Raw genomic sequence first — 24,416 nt, forward strand, 5'->3', positions numbered from 1 at the left:
AGTCATGTTCTTCTGTGTTTTTTGTGTGTGTCAGTCAAGGGTGTAGATTTGGTTTGAACATTGGGGGGGTTGAAATTTGGGTCTGCATATTTTTCATGTGATCATGGTATAAATATTGGGGGGGTTGTAATGCATAGATTTAAATATTGGGGGGGTTATCTCCCCCCCAACCCCCCCACAAACTACGCCCCTGGTGTCAGTGTTCTCTCCCTCATGGCTCACAGCGGTCAGATGATCCAGACAGAACAGGGACAGACTCCGCTTATGTCCCACAGAGAGATGACTGTCCTGGACACACAAACTCACAGAGACCCCTGTTAAACTACACATCCATTCAGGACATGAGAGAGGAACCAATGAAGAATGAAAACAGACTGAGAATCAGAAAGACACATGAAATAGAGGAGAGCAGACAGCGTGTGAGTGTGTGACGTCTGCTTTAAATACACACTAATCACAACATCATCTCAATGTTGAGTGTCTGAATCTCTCAGTCCTCAATCTCAACTTTACAGATGTAACATGACACACAGTCAATGTGATTCATTATGTGCAAAGATTTAATGAAGAAAACCACTAACCCAGAGTTACACTGTAGGCTACAGATGTTACAGTAAAGAGATTTTCACCTGTTACTATAACTAATACAACCTTATGAAGTCAGCTTGATTCAGTCATATTCATTTATATTTTGACATTTATTCAACTTGAATTTAGCTTATTAATATTTAGCTTACCTGGCAAAATATTTTGAAAAATCCAAAATACAGGAACAAAAATATAAAAGATATAAAACAGAAAACTTAAAAAATGTAAGAATGCGTCAAGGTGACAAAAAACAAAATCAAACATATGAACTGCTCAGAAATGTAGTTATATAAGAATTTAAAAAAAGAGAATAGTGTTAAACAGAGCGAACAAAAAATGACTGAACAACGAAATTCTTGAATGTATAAATCAGTGCTGCCGAACATTTTCTCATTACAGTCATGATAATATAAATAATTATCATCATCATCTAATTGAACAGAGAGAAAACGCATTGACCTAACAGTAAGAGTTTGTAATAATACAGCAGGATAAAGCTGAGATTGTGGATCCTCTGAAACAGTGACGACATCTACAGTAGCTTTTATAAGATCTTGAATAAACTCAATCTCATGAATATACTCAAGCTTTACTCTAACTAGCTCTAGAAATCATTTAATGTCGACATGCCAGTAGTCAGCAATTTATCTACATCAAAACAGAGAAATGTGTGTATCTGTCTTTGCAAACACAGTCCTTGGATGAACACACACACACACACACACACACTCTGCACTTTAATGGAAATAAGTGTGTGTGTGTGTTTTTTATATGTATTGTGCAATGATGCATCAAATTGAAATATAATTGCATTAGACATACACAAGCAATTAGATGCGCTAAAAGCTAGTTTACAAGTAACAAGTGTGTGTCTCAGGTGTTTCTCACAGCAGGTTGTTAAATCTGACACAGTGACAGTGAGGACTCAAACACACCAAATCCAGCATATATGGGTTCAGTGAATGTGGCTTTAAATGTGTGTAAGTGTGTGAGTGTGTGTGTGTCAGAGACGCTGTAGAAGGACAGAGTGCCGGCCGACACGTCCACATACACTCCTACTCGGTTAGAAAAGGGTGATGGTACAGGTACATTATTGTTCACATTGTTGTGCCAGGAAGTGAATCCATTAGCTGAACAGTACAGACTCCAGGATTTATCACTGCATCCAAACCAAGAGTCATTCCCTCTTTTCCTGCTGAGTTCTTTATACGTCACTGCTATATCTGCCTTAAATCCAGTCCATTCAACCTCCCAGTAACAGCGTCCAGTCAGACTCTCTCCACACAGAACCTGCTCAAAGTCATCAAATCTCTCTGGACGATCAGGATAGGACTGCTCCTCCTTGACATGTGTTGCTTTTCTGTTGTCCTCAGACAGAGAGAGGTTAACATGTGCTGTGTTTGGATCCAGTGTGAGATCACAGGCATCTGAACACAAGAAGAGACATGAGAACAACATGAAGGAGGTTTGTAAATACAATTGAAGTTTATGCAATGTGCCTATTTAGATAGTTAAGTAAATGTTTGTGAGTGAGTGTGTGTGTGTGTGTGTGTGTGTGTGTGTGTGTGAGAGAGAGAGAGAGAGAGAGAGAGAGAGAGAGAGAGAGAGAGAGAGAGAGAGAGAGAGAGAGAGAGAGAGAGAGAGACCTACATTTTCTCATTCCTGGTGTGATTCTAAAGGGGTCTCCATGGTCCACACTTGAGAGAGACAAAAATAAACCACAAATGTTTCATTAAAGGTGTGCAAGAAAATGCAAAAATATCAGTCAGCAGCAACTAAGCTTTATCTAAGCTTTATCTATACAACTATATAGAGTTAAATAGGTCTACCAAGGGTTAGTTTTATTCCAGGAACATACTTTATGCAAGTGTACAAAAGCAAACAAGGATACTTTAAATGTGCAGAAATATGTCTAGTTTCAAGTGATGCCAAACTCAATTAACCTGCCTTACAACTCCCTATGTGGGAGAAACACACGTAACTTCTAGGTTGTGAAGTGAAATGAAACGTGCCTTTCATTCCATCTCTCCTTCACTTTCTCTTTTTTTAGCAGTCCTGAGGTTTCCAGGTCTTCATTCAAAGGATCAACACACATTAGTAAAAGGATGTTTTTTTTGTTTTTTGTTGTGTACAGTTAAACTTTTTGGTGACCTTGATGCATTATATAAGTATTGTCTCTGTAAATAACTGTATTTTTTCCTGTGACTGCATTTTTTTAAATTGCCCAAAACTGCGCAACACTGCCTGAAGGCTTCTTCTCTTGTTCTACATTGCTCTCTCTCTGCTGACACCTACTGTTTGCCTGAGGTAGATTATTCCACAATGAGTGGCATTAAAATACAAAATAAATATATGGTAACACTTTATTTTGATAGTCCAATTTACTCATTCTACTAACTATAAGTAACTTTGCAGCTACATGTCAACTAACTGTCATTAGAGTATTAGTAGACTGTCTGCTTAATATCTGATAACTCTTTATTGTGTTGGTCCCCCAACAGACATTCTACTGACTATAAGTAACTTGGCAACTACTAGTCAACTTATTCTCCTAACCCGAACCCTAACACCTAACCATAAGATAACAGTCTACTGACAGTCTACTACAGTCTACTAATAATCTAATGAGAGTTAGTTGACATGTAGTTGAAAAGTTACTTATAGTTAGTCTAAATATAGGTAACCAAATTAGAGGATGGATACCGGGTTCGGACAGATATTTAGAAATTATGTTCGGGTTCAGGTCAGGCTCAGTCACATCAGCGCGATAAGGTATTGAACATTTTAAATTTAAAACAGCTTATTATGTAGGTAGCCAATGGGCCTGTTTCACTTGATGCAAAGGTTTGTTTTTGTGATTTAAAATAATTTTAAAATATTACCCTAACATCCATCTTCCTGTGTGCGGAAATTTGTTTATGTAGCTGTGACAACGAAACACGTGCATAATGTGCGGGCCTGTGTAAACGTGCGCTTGTTGCCACGTGTGCACTGATGCGCTCATCTGTTGACATTTACGAATGCCTTCAAACAGTTGCTTAATAAAAGCGGGCTTTCCACACAAACAAACGTACATGTGTCATTAGTATGAGAAAAAAATGAGAAAATGAAATCGGGTCGGGCTCGGACATAAATATCTTAATGCCTGTCTGGCTCGGGTCGGATTCGGTTACTGCTCTGTCGGACGTGGGCCGGGCTTGGACAGAAAATGTGGCCCGATCCGCACTCTAAACCAAATATATCAATTTGAATTAATATTTTTTTATCAATATATACATTTGTCAAAATATCAAATTTAGATTTCAAAACATCCCTTTTGTGAATACTGTAATTATCCATTGCTTTTTTTTTATTGCATGAAAAAGGAGTCTGACATTAGACAGTATGATCCACACAGATAACCCATCTCGGTAACACTTTATTTTGATGGTCCCTTTTGAACATTCTGTTGAATATAAGTAACTTTGCAACTACATTTCAACTAACTCTCATTATTAGAGTATTAGTAGACTGTCTGCTTAATATCTGCTAACACTTTATTATGATGGTCCTCAAACAGATATTATACTGACTATAAGTAACTTTGCAACTACATGTCAGCTTATTCTAACCCTAACCCAGTCTATTAATACACTACTAACACTCTAATTAGAGTCAGTAGACATGTAGGTGCAACGTTACTTACAGTCAACAGAATGTGTTAAAGGGACCATCAAAATAAAGTGAAACCCTGATGTCACCATCATTAATCTTGGAATCTTGTGGCAAATTCAAGATGCTGGAAATTTCCTGAAGAACTGCACACAAGTGCAACAATAAGTTGTGGTGTTGTTTTCAAGACAAAGTCGTCACACCAAGATTGGATTCAAATTTTATGTTAATTCTTCATAAATTAATTCTTGATTTCTTATGCAAAGTGCATCATCATTGCTGGTAGTTCAACTAATTTCACCCAACTGAAGTTAAGAGTATTAGTAATCTTCCTTTATACATACTCAAGTGTCTCCAGTGAGCAGTTTGGATCCTTTAGTTTGTCGTTGAGCAGCTGGACTCCTGATTCTCCTGGGTGATTGTAGCTCAGATCCAGCTCTCTCAGGTGTGAGGGGTTTGAACTCAGAGCTGAAGACACATAACCACAGCCTTCCTCTGTCACCATACAGCCTGACAACCTACAGGCACACAGAAATACATACACATTCAGATAAAAACACACATTAACAGTCAGACAACCCACAGAGATATATACTAAATAAGAGATAAGGGAGATATCTGAGTATAAAAATGGAAAGGATCTGATGAAAGACATAATAGGTTCTGGAATTATCAATTAATTTAACAAACGTACAATTCTATACAAACAGTTTAAATCGCCACCCAGAAAGTTCAGACCATCCTCGATCAGTGATCAGCGATAATTTACCCATTTTTATGCTTAAATCACAATTAACACAAAATATTCCTTGCTTGAATAAAAAAGTACTGGGCATCCAAAATATCTACTATCAAATGTTACACACCTCAGTATCTCCAGCTGACAGTTTGGACTCTTCAGTCCATCAGAGAGTAGCTTCACTCCTGTATCCTGGAGGTCATTGTTACTCAGATCCAGCTCTCTCAGGACACAGTTTGAGAATTGTAGAGCCGGTAACACAGTTTCACATTGCTGAGCAGTGAGATTACAGCTAGCAAGACTGAAAAAAACAACAACCTTAACCTGTTTCCATAAGTGGCATTTCAAAAACACCAACATAAACATTAATTCAGATTAAAATGAATGCTAAAACTGAGTAAATTATAAATTATGTAAATGATATATTATATTTACTTGACACAAAAACAGAAACTATAATCCTATTTAGAGATAACTCTTTGTAATTTATGGATTAAACACTCACAGAGCTTTAGTGCAGTTGATCACAGCTGGTATCAGTCTTCTTCTCCCCTCATCTGATGTGTTGTATTTTTTGAGGTCCAGCTCATCCAGCACCTCCTCTGACATCTGAAGCATGTAGGCGATTGTTGAGCACTGAGCAGGAGAGAGTTTCTTCTCTGAGTGTTTGTCTGAAGAGAGTTGCTTCTCTGAGTTTTTGTCTGATTTCACAAACTCCTGAATCTCTCTGGATAGAGTCTGATCTTTGACTTCCAGCAGACAGAGGAACAGATTGATGGATCTTTCAGCGGAGAGTCCATGTCCATCTTTGATCTTCTCTTTAATGTACTGTGTGGTTCTCCTGATGCTCTCTGAGCTGCTCTGTGTGTGTGTCAGTAGATCCTGTAAGAGTCTCTGATTGGACTCCAGTGAAACACCCAGCAGGAACCGCAGGAACAGATCCAGCTGTCCGTTCTCACTCTCAAGGGCTTGATCTACTGCTCCTTTAAGCAAATTTTGTACTGAGGCAAAATTCTTCAGTCTCTCCATGGTAATGCTCACATGGTAGTAAAATGCATAAAAAGCAGCAAGAAACTCCTGAACGCTCAGGTGAACGAAGCTGTAGACTTTCCTCTGATGAATCACAGATTCCTCCTTAAAGATCTCAGTGCAAATCCCATATTGCACTGAGGCGTCAGTGACGTCTATGCCGCTCTCTCTCAGGTCCTCCTCATAGAACATCACATTGCCCTTCATCAGCTGTATGAAAGCCACTTCAGCAAGTTTCACAATCACTTCTCTGTTGGACTTAAGGAGTTTCTCTGGATCTCTCTCTTCATACTTCTGATTCCTCACGTTGATCTGAATCAGCAGGAAGTGGATGTACATTTCAGTCAGAGTTTGAGGGATTTCTGCACTCAGATCTTCTTTCAGGAGCTTTTGAAGCACAGTGGATGAGATCCAGCAGAAGACGGGTATGTGGCACATGATGTGGAGGCTTCTTGCTCTTCTGATGTGTGAGATGATTCTGCTGGCTTGCTGCTCATTACTGATTCTCTTCCTGAAATATTCCTCCTTCTGAGGCTCATTGAACCCCTGAATCTCTGTCAGACGGTGGATGTATTTGGAGGGGATCTGATTGGTTGCTGCTGGTCTGGAGGTGATCCAGATGAGAGCAGAGGGAAGCAGCTCTCCTTTAATGAGGTTTGACATCAACTCACCCACTGATGAAGTCTCAGTCACATCAGAAACTTTCTGAGTGTCTGAAAACATCAGTGTGATTCTGCTTTCATCCAAACCATCAAAGATGAACACAACTTTACACTCTTCATAAATCTTTGAGTCCAGACCTTGAAGTTCAGGATGAAAGTCTACAATAAATCTATGAAGACTGTACTGATGATCTTGGATCAAGTTCAGCTCTCGAAATGGAAGCACAAACACAAAATCTACATCCTGATTGGCTTTTCCCTCAGCCCAGTCCAGAATGAACTTCTGCACAGAGACGGTTTTCCCGATTCCAGCGATGCCTTTAGTAAGAACAATCTTGATTTGGTCTTTCTCCTCACATACTGGTTCAGGTGAGACTTTAAAGATTTCATTGCAGTAGATTGGAGTGTCTTGTGAGTGTTGTGTTCTGGCTGTTTTCTCCATATGTAAAACCTCATGTTCTTCATTCACTCCTTCTCTCTCTCCCTCTATGATGTAGAGCTGTGTGTAGATCCTGTTCAGGAGCATTTCATTCTCTTGGTGTTGTGGTCCCTCAAATAATCTCTCAAAAAAAAAAAATTTGTGCTGGTCTTTGACTCTCTGCAAGTCTCCAGTCTCCAGTGAGTGTTTTTGCAGGACTGCTTCAGATGTAGAGAATGGCACAGATCTGTTCAGATCACGTATCTTACTCCTACTGAAAAAATAAAAAAGCAGCAAAAATGACAATTACAGTAATTACAATGAGCATCAGAAATATCATCAATATATCAGTTACTGGATATGACTTTGGTGTCCCTTTTCGAGTGCATATGTTGTATAATCCATTTTTGGATTACATTTGGTGTTATTTTATTGAGTTTCTTAAATTATAATATTTGTCTGAGATGCACAAAAGTAAATAAGCAAGTTAATGTTTATACTAAAGGAGGGTTAGAGATCACTGGTCCATCACTGAATTCAAGTGGTTGTATCAAGGATGTGTTAGTCTTCAGAGACACACCGCTGGGTTCCGGAGACTCTGATCTCTGTCTATTCCTCCTGCTGATACTGATATATATATATATTAGTCTAGATGGAAATAGGGGTCCACACACACCCCCCGGCTTTTTTTATGTCACCTGATTTTTTAAAATCTTTAAAGTGTCTATTTTCAGAATCTGCCAGGTACCAAGCTGAAATAATGTCCCAAAGGCTTCATTTTTAACCCTTTGCTGCACCCGACCGGAACCCGAAAAATCAAAAAATGATGTAGAAAGTGGCATAACATTTGAAGTAAACAACATACAGAGACAAATGAACACATTTTTCCATACAATTCTGACCCTAGGAATTTAATGGAATGGTTCTATTTTTACATTTGACAACATATTGACCCTATTTCTGGACAAAAATAGCAAAAAATGGCCAAAGATGTGTAGAGGATCAACTATATTTTCGTTTTCTCAAGCACATAGACCTGTTATTTTAAATGATTCAAGTGTCTATTTTAAGATTAAATTGGGTACCAAGCTGAAATAATGTTCAAAATGCTTTATTTTTAACCCTTTGCATCAAACCCGAAAAATCTAAATATGATATAAAGTGGCATAACATTTGATGTAAACAACTCACAGAGACAAATGGACACATTTTTCTATACAATTCTGACCCAGGGAAATTGTTATTTGTTATATTTTACAACATCTTGACCATCTATGGTCAAAAACAACAAAAAAAAAAAAAAAAAAAAGCTAATTTGACAACGTTTTTATTATACTAATAGCAGCCTGAAATGGGGTTTATTTTAACCTTTTACTGCACCTATCCTGAACCTGAAGAAATTGAAAATAGCTTTACTTTTGAAGTAAACAAAACAAAGCAAATTAACTAAAAAAAAAAAAAAAAAATTCCAGAAAGGTCCAAAAAGTTGACTAACTGCCAGTTTGGGAATGTTGGGGTTTTGCAGTTGGCAGTTGGTGGCCGTTGGTTGGTACCTGCAGATCGCCATCTCCCACTGCTCTCTCTTTTGGAACAATTTCAGTAAGTATTTGAAACTATAATTAAGATATACCTTTGTAGTAGGGGTGGAGCCGAACCCGAATACGGTATTTGGAAAGGCACAAATAATGTGTTTTTTACAAATACTTATTTCGAACAAATACTTTAAAAATATTTGTATTCGGGAACAAGAAAAACTTTATATCAAAAAGTTGCGTTTCCTCATGAGACATGGCGACCGGCGGTGCTGCTGATGTGGTGGCTGTAAATCCACTTGTTGATAAGAAAGGAGGAAAGAGCCACATATGGAAATATTTTGGATTAGGCTAATGTCACGTTGTCATAAGGGGCCGACAGATGCCACAAGAGAGCAAGTGCTTGTGGAAAGGAGAAAGCGGTGCGAACTGCGCTCTCCATGATGACGAGGAAGTATCAGCAAAGAATTAATTGACTTCTAGCCCTTGCATTAGCTTTAGATACATTTATGGAGATGAGAAATGAAATAAAAAGCCGTCATTAATATCAGTCCGTCAGAAAAGCAGTTCTAGGCTTATTCTTGGCTGGATAACTCTTAGCGGGTTTAAAAAGACCTTTTAAAATTAAATATGATTGCAGTTTTGGATTAAATAAAAGTACAGTCAAGTCAAATAAAACACATTTTATCTCCTGTATAGTTTGGTAACACTACAATAAGATACCGTTCATTAACATTACTTAATGTGTTATCTAACATCAACGCATTGAGTGAATGTTTGTGAATGTTATTTAATACAAACACTTGATTGGTCATGTTTGTTCACTTCATTCACTGTGCATTAAATAATGTTAACATAAATAATGTTAACTTTTGATTTTAAAAATGTATTTTTAAATTAACCCCAAGGAGAATAATTGCGACAGTATATAACTATTGTTTATTGTTAGGTCATTTTATCTAATGTTATCTAACAAATGGAATCTTATTGTAAAGTGTTTTTAATACTACAGTTTCCATCTTTGTAACCGTGATTTTAATCTAAATTAAAGCTGCCGTCGGCAACATTTTTTTGGTCATATTCAGTGAAATCGACACTATAATCCGACAGAACAACATAAATAAGGAGGTTTTAGAAAAAAAACGGAGCTTCTAACTCCACCTGGAGCGTGTTATTTGTTTTGCAAAAATCCACCGCTCCCGTCTCATCGGGTCCAATCAGCGCAGGGAGGTGTGAGATCTGACTGTCAATCACTGTTCGTGCACACGCCACAGATCCCCCCTCCCTCGCGCAGGCGCGCACATTACAATATCACATGCACACGACATGCCTAAAGTTCGCCTGAAGATTGTACGAAGCGTGATGGCGGAGAGAAAATCTACTAACAAGCTTCCAATTCCTCGGTTATTGCTATCTATGGATAGATTAGCCAGGGCAGCCTACCTCCGAGTCCATGGTGTTGATCGATGCTGAAGAGACGCGCGCGTTCACAGAAAATCAGGTACACATGCACTGACGATGGGCGGGTGCTCGTTGGTAGTGGGGGAGGGGCATGAGAGTTGTAAACATTCAAAATTTTGGCTAAATCCACTCAATCTGCCAGACTTGCCGACTGCAGCTTTAAGCTTTGGTACCGAGAACCGTGGATTTTCACTGGTATTGGTAACGAATACTGAAATTTTGGTACCGTGACAACACTAGTACTGCCCTACAAAGGCAAAAGACCTTAACTCACCAGAGTGTGAAACTGAGAAAAATGACTTTAAAGTTTTTTTGTTGTCCAGCCAATTGTATGATAGGTAGGACACTGAAAATTTGCCAAGTAGTTGTCATAATGAATATATTTATCTACATAAAAAAAAATTGAGCTCAAACTTGACCTTTGACCCTTATTCGGAAGTTACTGCATTCTGCCTTTGCATTATCTGCAAAACAATAATGGCTCATACAAAGGCAAAGTACCTTAACTTCTAATTTACTGACCATTTTGACTTTTATCACTCTATAAAAACATTTCTATGATAACAATGATAGTCTTAAAATAACATTTAGTGAGTTCTGTTTAGAAGGCTTAATATTACATCAAGAATATTACAAAATAAAAAATAATGAGAAGGCTACCTGTACTGGATCGTTTTAAAACTTTATCGGTGTTCTTAATTTAAGTAAAATAACACTTTAAGAAATTAAAGTAACCTTTCACAAATATGAGATGAACACACACACACACACACACAGGCCTCTGTTTTCTGACGTGCTCTCTGCTTGCTGTTGCGGGTTGCGGATTGAGGAACGCGCTGATTAGCCGGTTTCAAATGTTGTGCGTGCAAAGATAAGCACCAGTAAATTTAAAGTATATGCTTAACGGCCCAATGAAAAATAATGAAAACCAGGACATTTTCATCACTTTATTAAAAAAAAAAAAACAGCCACGACGGCCTGGACAAGACGTGAAAACAGGACATGTCCTGGGAAAACAGGACGTTTGGTCACCCTAATTTTAACTGTTTAACCGGACGTCTGCCTACTAATAGCCTACCCACAGCGACACTTAAAATGTCAACCTCCGGACAACTTGCACTTTGATAGATTAGGTATAGCCAGCCGGCACATGATGGATTTAAACAATGGATTGTCTTCTCAGTGGATGTCGTTTTCCATGGATTTTGAGTTTGACCATGTTAAAAAAAGGTAAGCTGCAATCTAAGTTATATCTGCTGGGTTCGTTTGTTTGCGTGGTAATGTTTTCTCCTCCCCTTACTTATCGTGAGGCGTCCCCAACCCACTCGCGTTGTTTTCTGTCAGTGAGTGCATCGACTGTCAGATTGGCTGGATGGATAGTATCCAGGCTTTGATTTATGGTGTCTTACAGCTGACACACCATCTATTATGTAACATTAGGCTATTTTTGGATCAGGAATAGTTAGCCCAAGTTTACATCGCTAGCTAGCTAACTAGGCTACCAGTATCCTAGCTGAATTTCACAAAATCTGAAGTAAGTTAAATTGCATATCTAAAAAAAAAAAATTCTTCATGTATCCATATCATCCTTAACGTTACCTTGATCTTGGTGTTTGCGTTTCAAAGCCATCTCCACCATCATTTTCCCGCGAGGATAGGCCATTCTTAATGCTAGATAAAGTTAAAGAACAACCACTGCAACTATTTTATTTTCACTTTATTTATTTAATGGTTGTGGCAAAAGTGCTTCAATTACATATAGGCATTAACGTTACACCGTAACTTCAGTGCGGCAAAAATTTTACGTTGGTAAAACAAAGGCAGAGTGCCTTAACTCCAACTGTAACTTGATTCCAGCATTCTAGAGTGCAGCGGAACAAAGCTAAAAGACCGTAACTGATGTTAAGGGCTTCTGCCTTTGCTTTACCTCTGCTTTTGGAAGTTATGACAAAAACAACATCTTATTTTTAGCAGAAAAGAACAAAATTGACTCAATATATTTTTCCACATGATAAAACTGATGTCCATTGTTCCAAAAATGGCAATAACTAATTTTGACCAAAATCGAAGTTAAGGTCTTTTGCCTTTGCACGGCAGCGTAGCTCTGTTAGCTCGGTAATTTAGACAATAGGATGTTGACAGATTAACGTTAACGTAGGTAATGGCTGTTATGTTATTTTCTTTTCAATGACGTTCCTTGTTACATGTTCATTGCTGGATTTATGGAAAAACATCAACCAATATTGCATATCCATAATTATTATAATGGATATAATTAATAATACTTACACTATAACGTAAATTAGAAGTGTAATGCAAAAAAACTGGATTTTTACACCTATTTTGAATTTACAAATTCAAATACAAATTCAAATTCAAATACAAATACTTTTCCCCCCTCAACAAATACAGATACAAATACCGGCTGCTTTGCACACCCCTACTTTGTAGTCATAACTAGGTCATAAGTAATTTTTCAACAGTTTTTACTTTAAATTACAGGCTTTCGGAAAGCGAGAAGCTATCATATCTACACAGTATCCGAGATATGAGACTCTGTGAAGCAGCCAGTTCACCATACCACATGATGGATATTTGTGAACAGATTCCATTAACATTAGAGGACTTGCCTTTGGATACAATTTGATATCACCGATACTGCTATAAAAACTTTACAGGGAAAATAGATTGTTTACAAGTGTCAAAGGCTTCTACATCTGGTGAATCATCATCATTAAAAAAGGACTCTCTGCGCCATGTCAAATCTTTGTCAATTCAATCTGAAGGAGCACCAAGAAGGTGTTGCTTCTTGTTTCCCAATCAGTACATTTTCTGTGACAAAAAAAAATCCAAGTTCAAGGGCAAGACTGAAGAGCTTACAAAGTTTCAGGGTTGGAAACACAAGGAACCAGCCTGGAAAGTTATTGAACTTAGGGCACAGGAATTAAAGAAAGAGGCTCTTTATCGCAAGGTGCAGGACAAGGACCTTTTTGCAATGGAAGCTAAGTATCATCTATCATGCAGAAACAAGCAGGCACAGAAGATAGCAGCACATAACAAGTCGTATTGTGTGGTAAAGGATTACATTCTTAGGAATGTGATTGAATACAAAGAGGTTGTCCAGCTAAGACCCATGTGCAACTTGTACATGAAGACATTGGAAAATCAAGGTTCCCTTTCGAGAATGGTCACTTCGTATTGCGTAGCTAATATGCAGTGGGAAACTCCTTTCCTCAAGAATATTGAAGCTAATAATTTAAAATGCAGTGCAGCTGCACAGTGAACACAGAAGAGTGTCTAGCTCGCCCATTGGCTGTGCTATTTTTTAAAGTTAATTTGAACATGCATGTCTGCAAATGCATTACAAGAGTTTTTTTGTTTAGTTTTTTTGTGCGATGCCTTTCTGCTGTGCCCTGTGTAGTAAATTATGTGTAGAATCAGTGCCTTATTGAATGTTTCAGTTAATTTAGCAATGATATAAAGTTGCACTTGCACGTAGTTGCTTGTGCTGCAGTTTATCAGAAGAAGCAGTCCGAAATATATATATATATATATATATATATATATATATATATATATATATATATATATATGTATATATATACAGTGCAATGCATAAGTTAATACACACATGCTAAAGTTGACTAAAAAGAGGAATAAAAAATCATATTTTGGAAATTGAACTTAATGCCTTAATTTAAAAAATTAGGAAAAATCCAACCTTTAAGGACACCAATTTTCTTTGTGAATGAATAATGTATCGTAAATAAATAAATGTTCTTCCTTAAAATACATGGTGCATAAGTGTGTACACCCCTATGTTAAATTCCCATAGAGGCAGGCAGATTTTTATTTTTAAGTATTTTTTTTATTTTATTTTTAGGATACTATGCATCCTGATAAAGTTCCCTTGGCCTTTGGAATTAAAATAGCCCCACATCATCACATAGCCCACCATACCTAGAGATTGGCATGGGGTACTTTCCATAAGATCATCTCTCAATGCAAATCAAACCAGCTATTAGGCTAACTGAAATAAAACCATGCCAATCTCTAGGTATGGTGAATGCTATGTGATGATGTGGGGCTATTTTAATTCCAAAGGCCAAGGGAACTTTATCAGGATGCATAGTATCCTAAAAAAAAAAAAAAAAAAAAAAACTTAAAAAAAAAAATCTGCCTGTCTTTTTTCAAAACGGGATTTTCCCCCAATTTTTTCGTGGGATTGGGATGGGAGAGGTTTGAAAATCCACTCCTGTGTCACCCTCTGTGAACCCAGACACATCAGCGTTTAGCTTTCCGTCATATTTGGGACTTCCACAACAGGTACAAAGCAGCATTAGCAGTTATCTCCAACATGGTTGATGACGGAAAAAATGTCAGAAAGAAATGTTGATGATGTGCGTGAAGACACTCCTCACCGCACAATGTTTTTATTCACGAAAAACAAGAAACATCCTGCGAGTAATCTAGACCGAGTAACGAAATGGGAATATTCACTTTCCCATTGCTTTTGGTGTGCCCACACATAAGTCTGATCAATTAGAAAATATATAGCACACTAAGTTAGAACTGTCTGAAGGTCTAGTCTGAGGGTTAGGGTTAGGGTTAGCAATGTGCTAAATCATGCTAACAACATGTTAATTCATGCTAGCAATGTACTTAATCATGCTAGAAACATGTTAAATCATACTAGCAAAATGCTAAATAATGCCAGCAACATGCTAATCTAGCAAACAACTTGTTAAAGGGGTGATTGATTGTGATTTCACTTTTTTAACTTTAGTTAGTGTGTAATGTTGCTGTTTGAGCATAAACAACATCTGCAAAGTTATGACGCTCAAAGTTCAAAGCAAAGGGAGATATTTGATTTTAAAGAAATTGCTTTTTAAGGACTACAACAAACGGCTGGTAGGGACTACACAAGCTTCCTCCCGGGTTTAGTGACATCACCAACCCTAGAATTTGCATAAACCCCGCCCCCGGGAACGCGATTTATAGATTATCATGACAGAATATGCTAATCAATGACTAGAAGATAACTACACATAAGCTATATAAATTCACCAACTAACCATTCAGAAATGTCCTGTTGCTTCTATATGTTGTCACTTTTTCTTGAGTCTCTCCATCATTGTCTGAATCCGGTTTGAACATAAAAGGCTAAAAGCTTTCTTAAATTTTCAGTGCATGTCTGTGTGTGGTAAAAGGACACGAGCTCTTGAAGATCTGCCCTCTGCGCTTGGAGCAGCAGCTCATTTGCATTTAAAGGAACAGAAACAAAATGGTGCGTTTGTGCTAAAACTTCACATACACACTCTGGGGACACCAAAGACTTAATTTACATATTGTGAAAAAGGGCATTATACCACCCCTTTAAATCATATCAGCAACATGCTAATCATATTAGCAACATGCTAATCATATAAACAACATGCTAATCATATTAACAACATGCTAAATCATGCTAGCAACATGCTAGCAATGTGTGTTAAATCATGCTAGCAACATGATAGACTATTGCCTTCAAAACATTCAAACTTTAAACAACTTTAAACTTCAAACTACTTCAAACCATTTAAAAAACTTTTAAAATGTTCTGGTCTAGATTAACTGAAGTTAATCTAATTTAACAGATTTTTTTTATACAAAGCCATTTAAAGCAAATTACACATTCATTACTAGAAAGAGAGAGAGTTAGTGGTTTAACAGGATTTAGTCAATAGAAGTCTTCATACACATCTTGAAAACTGCAAGCGACTCTGTTTGGGAAAGTTGGGAAGACAGTGACAGTGGAATTTCAGGAAAGTGATTTTGTGCTTCTCTGTGAAGGTACAGTATCAGCACTCACCCACTGCAGGCTTCTGGAATACACTGTAAAACACTTTTAATAAAAGCATCTGTTAATGCTGAAATGGCCAGTGTCTCACCTGGGGTCAGAGGTCACTGCTGCATCACTGAATTTAGGAGGATCTCTAGTCTTGGAATGATCACTCTGCACAGACACACAGCTGGATCCAGGAGATGGAGAACTCGTTTCAGAGGCAGAGTCCTCATCTTCTCTCTCTTTATGAAGACTCATTTTCTCCTTCTCTCATTTGCCAAAAGAGTGAGGAGAGACTGATTTCAGACCTTTATTGTGGAAACACAGAGTTATATTCTGTAGCACAATTATTCAATACAACAAAGTAAAAAGTAAAAAACTACAACGTTAGTACAGTCTTAATCTACATGACATTGCAATCTAACTATTTCCCCCATATTATAATAACATGCAAAAATAGATAAATGTAATATAAGAAAATAATGGTCAAAACTGATTTTCTCATAATAATAGTTCTAATTAGACCCATATCCTCCTGATAAACACATTTATGTTGAAATGGTTCATAAATCTGTGAAAAAAATACTGTGAAAAGTAAATCTAATTTTCTTGAGCTGAATCATCACACAGACTATCAACAATCTCTGCAGGAACATTTGATATTCTTCTTAATATCATTTTACTAACTTTATTAAATTGTTTCCTATCAATTATGCTGCCCTGTCTTTTTTTTTTTTTTTTTTTTTTAACAGAACATGTATTTTATTAAACAGAGCTTGATAAACTTCTTTCCTCTTCTTCACCAAGCAAGTAAACAAAAAAAAACAAAAAAACTTACAATCCATGTTACATGCACTAAATATTTGGTTTATGCATAAAAATGCCTAGTCACATAAACATTAGAGCTATATCTTATGATTTAAACTTTCCGTATACTGTTGTGAAAGGCACTGTCCGTTCATAATACTGTCACGTTTAAAGTCCAAAGATGATGAATATGAAGGCAGGTTATAATAGTAACAAGGTTTATTAACAGAAATGAACAACTCGAGAGTGCAGAGTAAACACCAACAATACCGGACAAAGAATGAGTGAAGATGAAGAACTTAAATACACATGGTGATGAACTAAATGATGAACAGCTCTGATGAACAAATGCATATCCATTGAAACTGATTATGGAAGGGAAAGGATGTAAGGTTTTTTTTTTTTTTTTTTTTTACATCCATGTAAGAATGGAATGGTGTAGTAATATTATGAGGCATTAGAGGGCGCTATATAGGCTCACCTGTTTGACATATAAGGTGAAAAGCTGACATGAAGTCAGTTTGGGTTCAGTGGGAAGAACTTATGTTTCTTGGTAGCTACCTCAAAACTAGTACTTATTGAGAAACAGTTTGGTTGGATATTTAATTCACGTCTTAGGGTGAATTGGGAGGCAAGCATAAGTTAGGATGGGTTAAAAAGGATGCTGTGGCGGAGTGGATTTATTTTATTAATTTTTTTTTCAGACGAAATGGACAATGCTAAAGAAGAGAGAAAAATTTCAATGCACTCAATGTTTTTCTTCATAGCAACATATTTCAGCGCACTCAATGTTTTTCTTCAGGTTGCATAACTTCATGGGACAGAACTTCATCACAGATAAGAACCTTAAGATGTTTTTTTGTGTGTGTGTGAAATCAAAGACAATGTTTTTCTAGTACTTCATTTGAATTATTATTAGAAAATGCCAGCATTGGGGGAATAAAACACCAAAAAAAAAAAAAAAAAAAAAACGGTAGAATGTTGCTCAAGTTCATTAAACAAGGTATTTGATCTATGTGATAAACCCTCATTAGTAGCTAAATCGAAAAACAAAAAGAGAAAAGTTACAAGGAAAACAAAGGAACACAAGAACACAGGTGACTAAACAGACTGATGGAAACCTAAACTAAAACTGAGCATAACTGTGACTAATAACTAATTATTTTGGCCATAATAAACATAATTAATTTTACTTAAACAGAAACAAAGACTTTTCTCATGGATTTCACATGAGAAAACGATCATCTGCAGAGAGAACCCATTCTAAAGACATCAGAGAGGGACTGGAACTAAATTACATTTATTTTATGTTGTTGTTTATTATTTATTCATTTTAAATATTCAGTTATCGTGTATAATTTATGTATCCAGCTTACAGTCCTTTTTAAATGTAAAACCCTAGTAAAGGCTATGTGGCATTACAGAATCAGGTAGATAGAGGGAACAATTAAAAATAAAGTAAATTACTTCAAAAAAAAAAAAAGAAATTATAGCCACCACTAATATTTTATACAGAAATTTGGTTGAAATTACATTATGAAGAACCCTAATCTGCTACTATTAAGAAATATTTATATGTACTTTATATTTAGTTGCATTGGATCTGAATGAGAAGGACAGAAAGCTGTCAGATTTAATCAGATCTTCATTTGTGTTCTGAAGATGAACGAAACGATGAGGGTGAGAAATTACTGACATAATTTTCATTTTTGGATTAACTAACCCTTTAAACACAATAAAGCACAACTGCAGTTCGGCTGTTTCATTTCAAACATTGTGAATTGTTGTTCAGGTATTTTTGTTATACTCAGGTACTTTCATTTACCATTTCCTTATTCTTTTTTTAATGTTTGCTAGAGCAGTGTGTGAATGCAGGAAGTGGAAACTGGACACCGTCTGAAATAAATGTAATAGTGCCCTGTAATGCAATAGGCATTTTGAAACTTAATTTACATTAGTCTTTAGTATTTTGTGAAGTTTAATACTGGTGTGATAATCTGAATGCAGTATTCAGCACTGTTGTTGTGCTGTGTTGAACTTGAACACTTAAACTACAGTATAATATTTAAAACAAACTATTAGTATTATAACTATTGTTATATAAAACTAAACCTATTATTATTATTATTATTATTATTATTATTATTAGGCTAAAACAAAGATCACAGGATATCAAACATAATTTATGGTCGAAATATAATGATTTGTGTTTTAAATTCCACGAAAAAAGAGCAAAAACATAAATAGCAGCTCATTTTAATATCACTACATGGTTGCATGAAGAATGAGTTCTGAACTTACCGCAAAATATGCCACAGTTTAAACATCCAGAGTTAAAGGTTTAAAGCCAGGAATGGCGTCTCTTCTCTTCCTACTCGTTTCCTTTCGTTTCTACCGTGTGTTTTTACCTGGTAAAGGTGTGTCTTTTTGTCACCACTAATATGAAAAACAAACTCACTCCCTCTAGTGGCGCAAAGAGTCATCACAGATTCAACAGGACTGTAATCTGATACCTGTGTGTCTGTGCATGTGTGTGTGTGTGTGTGTGTGTGTGTGTGTGTGTGTGTGTGTGTGTGAGAGAGAGAGAGAGAGAGAGAGAGAGAGAGAGAGAGAGAGAGAGAGAGAGAGAGAGAGAGAGAGAGAGAGAGAGAGAGAGTAGTTTAAATCCTCGGAATGGCATCTCTGTCATCTTTTACTTTCACTTCTAGTCAAATCCACTCTATGAGAAATAAACTCCCTCTAGTGGTGGAGAGCGTCATCACAGTCTCAGGACCCTATTCGGACGGGATTAACTTTGCAAGGGTAGATGGAGTAATGTAATTTTACCACAGGACATCTGTAATATTAATGGCCAATTCGCACGGGATAGTGGGAGGAGTAACTCGATTTGCGCATCGCCGTCACCCTCATGTCGTGTCGTCGTGTGTGTTGCTTTCCTGATATCATGTGCGCAAACAACCTATATTTAAATATATAAAACAGTTATGTCCGGTCGAACGATGTATTAATTAACTTTAGATTGGATTGTGTTGGTATTAAACACTTACGCTAAAAGATGTTTCGTTCCTCTAACAAGTGCTTTCGATCTTCTTTCTGATCTGAATGGTGTGTGGAAAACACTTGAGTTTTGCCACAGACTCGTCCCAGCGTCTAGAACGCAACTGAATGCCTTTTCAAGCGTCTCCATACTTGAAAAAACGCGGGAAAACTACTTTTAAACAGGAAAAGACGAAATATTTACAGCGTGTCTATTCGAACGGGATTAGCATTACCTGAGGTAATTTTTCCGGACCTTTTAGGTAGTTGCCGTAATCTTTACTGACATTGTCCGTAATGATCACTGAGATGCACATTCAGACGGGACTAAAATCACAGAGAAGCTCTGGTAATTATTACTTTACCCCACCTCTCCATGTTAAACTAGTCCCGTCCGAATAGGGCTCTCAGAGTGAAGACAATCAGGAAAGTTTTACATGGTTCAGTGAGGTACATTTGAGCTTTTTATAGTCATTCACCACTCCATTACGGTACAGAAAATATAGTTCATTCGGTATAAACATCATGTCCCGTGACGACATGATGTTTCGGTATAAACATCATGTCGTCTTAGCAGCCCCTAATTTAATAACAAATGATCATTGCGACGGAAGCAAATCAATTAAAACTAACTTTAGATGGAAATAACTTAACTCTGCTGTACAGCCGAAACAATCTCTGTTGCCTTAAATTATACGCTTATCTCTGTAAAGCTGCTTTGAGACAATCTACATTGTTAAAAGCGCTATATAAATGAAGATGACTTGACTTGACATGTCCCAGATAGCAAGCAACCATTGAAACAATGCTAAATCAATGTTTACCACATTGAATCATCATCATCATGCAGGGTTGCCAACTCTCACGCATCTGGCGTGACACTCACGCTTTCAGCATCAATCTCACGCTCTCACGCACGCGCAAGAAATGTCACGCCAAAATCCATCAATCCGTTAATTTTCTGTTGATTACTAGACCACAACGTATTAATGACAGGAGAGAAGTTTAAGGCCCACAGCTGTAATATCTGCCTTCAACGTTCTCACTGCAGTATATTCTGATCGTTGATTCGCTGAAAACCTTGCACCTGATATACGTCAGTCATAGGCGTCGATGACGGGGGGGACGCGTACCCACCAGATTTCGTCATGAGTAATTTTGTACCCATCACTTTTAACTTCCGTCCATATATTAATTTGACTTTTGGTTCGATTTTTTTGACCGTTTTCAGTGGTTGTGAGGAGCAATATGAGAAAGAAATTTGGTAATCATTGTCTGACCCAACAAAAAAACATTATAATATTCATTTTATTTTATTTTCCGTGTTCGCATTTATGAGGGAAAAAACAACGTGTCAGTTCTCGGTTACAGACGTGAGCGCTCTGAAAGCGGTACTAAAAGACTGCTTTAAAACTTTCACAGAGACCTCAAACAGAACAGCTGCCTTTCTTTAAAGTGAATTTCGTTTTGTATTAATTATATCTTAATTTTAATCAATGTTTCATGAACCCATTGCCTGGATTTAATAAATAAGAAGTAGGCCTAAATATAGCAGAATCACGACATGGAGGCGCCGGCGAGTGAACTGGAGTTCGTCTCATAAATGAACCGAAACTCAGCGTATAATGCACATTCACATTCACAGCGTATTTAGACACATTTAGACGCATTCATAATCATTACTTTTACCGTTTTTTTGTGGCAAGCTTTATGCGTGTGGTCGTGCACTTGAGTGCGGCTATATTAGCCTACGTAAGCTCATTATCCTGTAGGCTATATAAGTAATTAAATTAATATAAAGGGGCGATTTGTCCACGAATGACTTAAATGAACAACTAGCCTACTAGTCGACTAGGAAAAAAATTTTAGTCGGAAGCAGCCCTTATTCCACATATTTTCGAACCAGGCAACAGGACATCTGGGTTGAGCGAGCGACCCTGCGGAATGAACGAGCGGAGGGAATATTCAGAAATGCGCTCTCCACTCACGAGCTCTGATCGGAACAAACCCGAACCTCACTGTCTGCTGAACTTGCGCAGAAACATCAAAATATAACCAGCTTTTGAAAATGGTTTTTAAAACTAAACACTATTTTAGCACAAATTATGAGCTTATTGGCGATTTTTTTTTTTATAATTATTGACAAAATTAGAATATAGTAAAAGTTTTTTTTTTTGGTGGGCCTGTTGAAAAGTGGGGCCGTGCCTGAGCTACAGGACATCGTCTTTCAAAACATAACCTGCGCGAAAGAGAAAAAAAAAAAAAGAATGCGTCATTGTACCCAGCACTTCTGAAAATGCACTTCCGAATGCGTCTCTGTCCCCAGCACATTTCAAACCAAACTGACGCCCATGACGTCAGTTGCGTGTGAGAAGTCCAGAGAGAGTTCAGAGCATAGGTTCGGAGTCGGAGCCTACTGATGCACGTTTGAAAGTTTGGATGACAATCAAGGTAAGCAGATAACAAAATGTGTGCCTTTCACTCACGGGCGCTTTTCGAAATCCCGTTCGAAACCACAGTCAAATGCGGATGCTGAGCGAACCTTTTCAGTTATTGGCCTAAACAAGACTGACACCAGGAACAGACTGTCACTTGATGGCACCCTGTGAGTGATGGGAAGTTCGGATCATTTTACTCACTCGTTTGTTCGATCTCGTTCATTAAAATGAACGAATCTTTTTTCGAGTCATTTCGTTCATTTAAGGGGCTTTAAATGTTATACTTTTAACAGCCAAATTCCCTGGACACATCCACCTACGCAGTCTTTATCATATTCTGAATTAAGAAATCATTATAATGCAGTCAAAAATAATTTACAGGGAACATAAATAATTACTTTCCGAGTCTTTCGTTCATTTGTCACGTGACAGACGCCATGAACGGATTGAACCCTGCTTCAGATACGAGCTCCTGCAGAGGTGGTGAAGCAGGCCAACACTGCCACTACAGGCTACAACAGGCCTAATGTGGGGAACTTGTGCTGTGGTTTTCAGGGGAGGTGGAGTAACTATTATGTGTCCCTTTTGTTTTGAGATTTTTTATTATTTTGATGTTGTTGTTTTACATGTTTGTTATTTAATCACCTCTATCTTTATTTTTTTATAGTGCAATCAATAAATGAATTGTACATTTTGAAAAAACTTTTTTTTTTCATAAATCAGGGTTTAGGCTATATAAGTAAACAAGGACTGATGTTTTTAAAATTAGGGTTAGGGTTACACGGACGCACTGATGTTTTACAGAGTCTCACTCCAGCCAAAGTCCCAAAGTTGGCAACCCTGCATCATGTTTGCACCTGCAATTAATGTTGAAAAAATTATTTCATTTCTTTCAAAAAAGGCATTGATTCAATAATACAATGTGATGTTGGTTCAAAACCATTTTTACACTTTAACCTGTTATGTAAACCAATTCAGAAATAAGAATATAACAAAGTGTTTCATCCTAAGTTGGCAGTAACGTGAGTGTTGTAACGCAGACGTTCCAAGATTGATCAGAGGAGTGCAGGCTAGAAATTAAATGAATAAACAGTAAACGAATCAAGTATTTGTTTTAAATAAAATAGAGAAAGTAATTTTTTGTCTCTATGTGATGGTAACATGAGTCTCACTCAGTGTTCAGTACACTGTTGAAGATCAATGCAGTTTCACGAGTTCACACTTACATCATATTAAACTGATTAAAGATTATGCGTGCTCTCCGGGGGAGGAATTTGGCCCGAACCCAAAGAATCTGCTTCTAGTCACAATGTATACATACTGTATATGCGTGACTTTTTTATTTACATTATTTATGACCTCTGTAATATTGTCCATCTCAGACATCTTGAGTTACTTGTGTTCAGAATTTCTGTTTTATTCAGGTACATTTCATGTTCTTCCTATTTACCTATTTTATTTATTCATTTGAAAAAAAAATTTAGATACATATAATGAAATAATTAATGCTAATATTTTTTTTTATATTGCTATTATTAGTATCCATGCATGTAGCCTTCAAATAGTTTTCAAGTCTATTCATCTGCATTTACACTGCAAGTCTAAATGCAAATACAACACACTTCTGATTGGCCATTGCGTCGCTCAACGCTGCAAACACACATATAAGTTCAGCACTGCACTGAATGCATCACACCTGCATTACTGGTAAAAGCGTTCGTTATTTATGTAACAACAACCATTGCGTGCCTCGTTTCTTTGTGCAACAGAAACAACAATCATATGATCACTGATGTTGTGTCTGATTACACTAGAAAATAACTTCTGTGCATTAAAAAGTGTCCTGGTAAAGAAATATCTTGATCTTTTCACCCAGGATCTACACATATCAGGATATAAACCAGCATTTGTTTTTAAAATAAAGGTAAATCTAAATGCATATCAAAATTCAAGTAAACACTTTAATCATGTTTTTGAAAGAGCTATTGAGCTATTTTGGGATTGAAGTTTCATGTAGGCTAATGAAGATAAAACACAAATAGCAGTTCATTTGGATAACTACGTGGTTATATAAATAATTTCTGAACTTACCGCAAGATAAGTAGCTGTTTAATTATCAAATGTTGACCGGTTAAAAGCCTAAAAATTGCGTCTCTTCTTTTCTTCCTCTTTCAGTTGTGATTCTAGTTACCTGGAAACTAGACCCATAAACAAATCCACCCATATGAAAA

The 24,416-nt window shown here is 36.9% G+C and overlaps 1 protein-coding gene across 3 annotated transcripts; it reads right to left on the reverse strand.

Moving 5' to 3' along the window:
- Nucleotides 1-443: 443 nt before the first annotated feature.
- LOC307154467 (NLR family CARD domain-containing protein 3-like) lies at nt 444-24,364 on the reverse strand. Of its 3 annotated transcripts, none has more exons than XM_079864440.1 (7): nt 24,277-24,364; nt 16,011-16,212; nt 5,484-7,361; nt 5,106-5,279; nt 4,584-4,757; nt 2,239-2,285; nt 444-2,015 (listed from the first exon to the last, which is right to left on the reverse strand). In XM_079864440.1, the coding sequence occupies exons 2-7, from the start codon at nt 16,160-16,162 to the stop codon at nt 1,486-1,488; spliced, it is 2,955 nt and encodes a 984-aa protein (XP_079720566.1). In that variant the 5' UTR covers nt 16,163-16,212; nt 24,277-24,364; the 3' UTR covers nt 444-1,485. The 3 variants fall into 3 exon arrangements, with proteins under 3 accessions (XP_079720566.1, XP_079720565.1, XP_079720567.1); XM_079864439.1 differs by lacking the exon at nt 24,277-24,364 and adding an exon at nt 19,013-19,113; XM_079864441.1 differs by lacking the exon at nt 24,277-24,364 and adding an exon at nt 19,013-19,111 and having other exon boundaries at nt 5,484-7,358.
- Between the last annotated feature and the right edge of the window lie 52 nt (nt 24,365-24,416).

The sequence above is a fragment of the Squalius cephalus genome (assembly GCF_949319135.1).
Source record: "Squalius cephalus genome assembly, chromosome: 2".
Lineage (NCBI taxonomy): Eukaryota > Metazoa > Chordata > Actinopteri > Cypriniformes > Leuciscidae > Squalius > Squalius cephalus.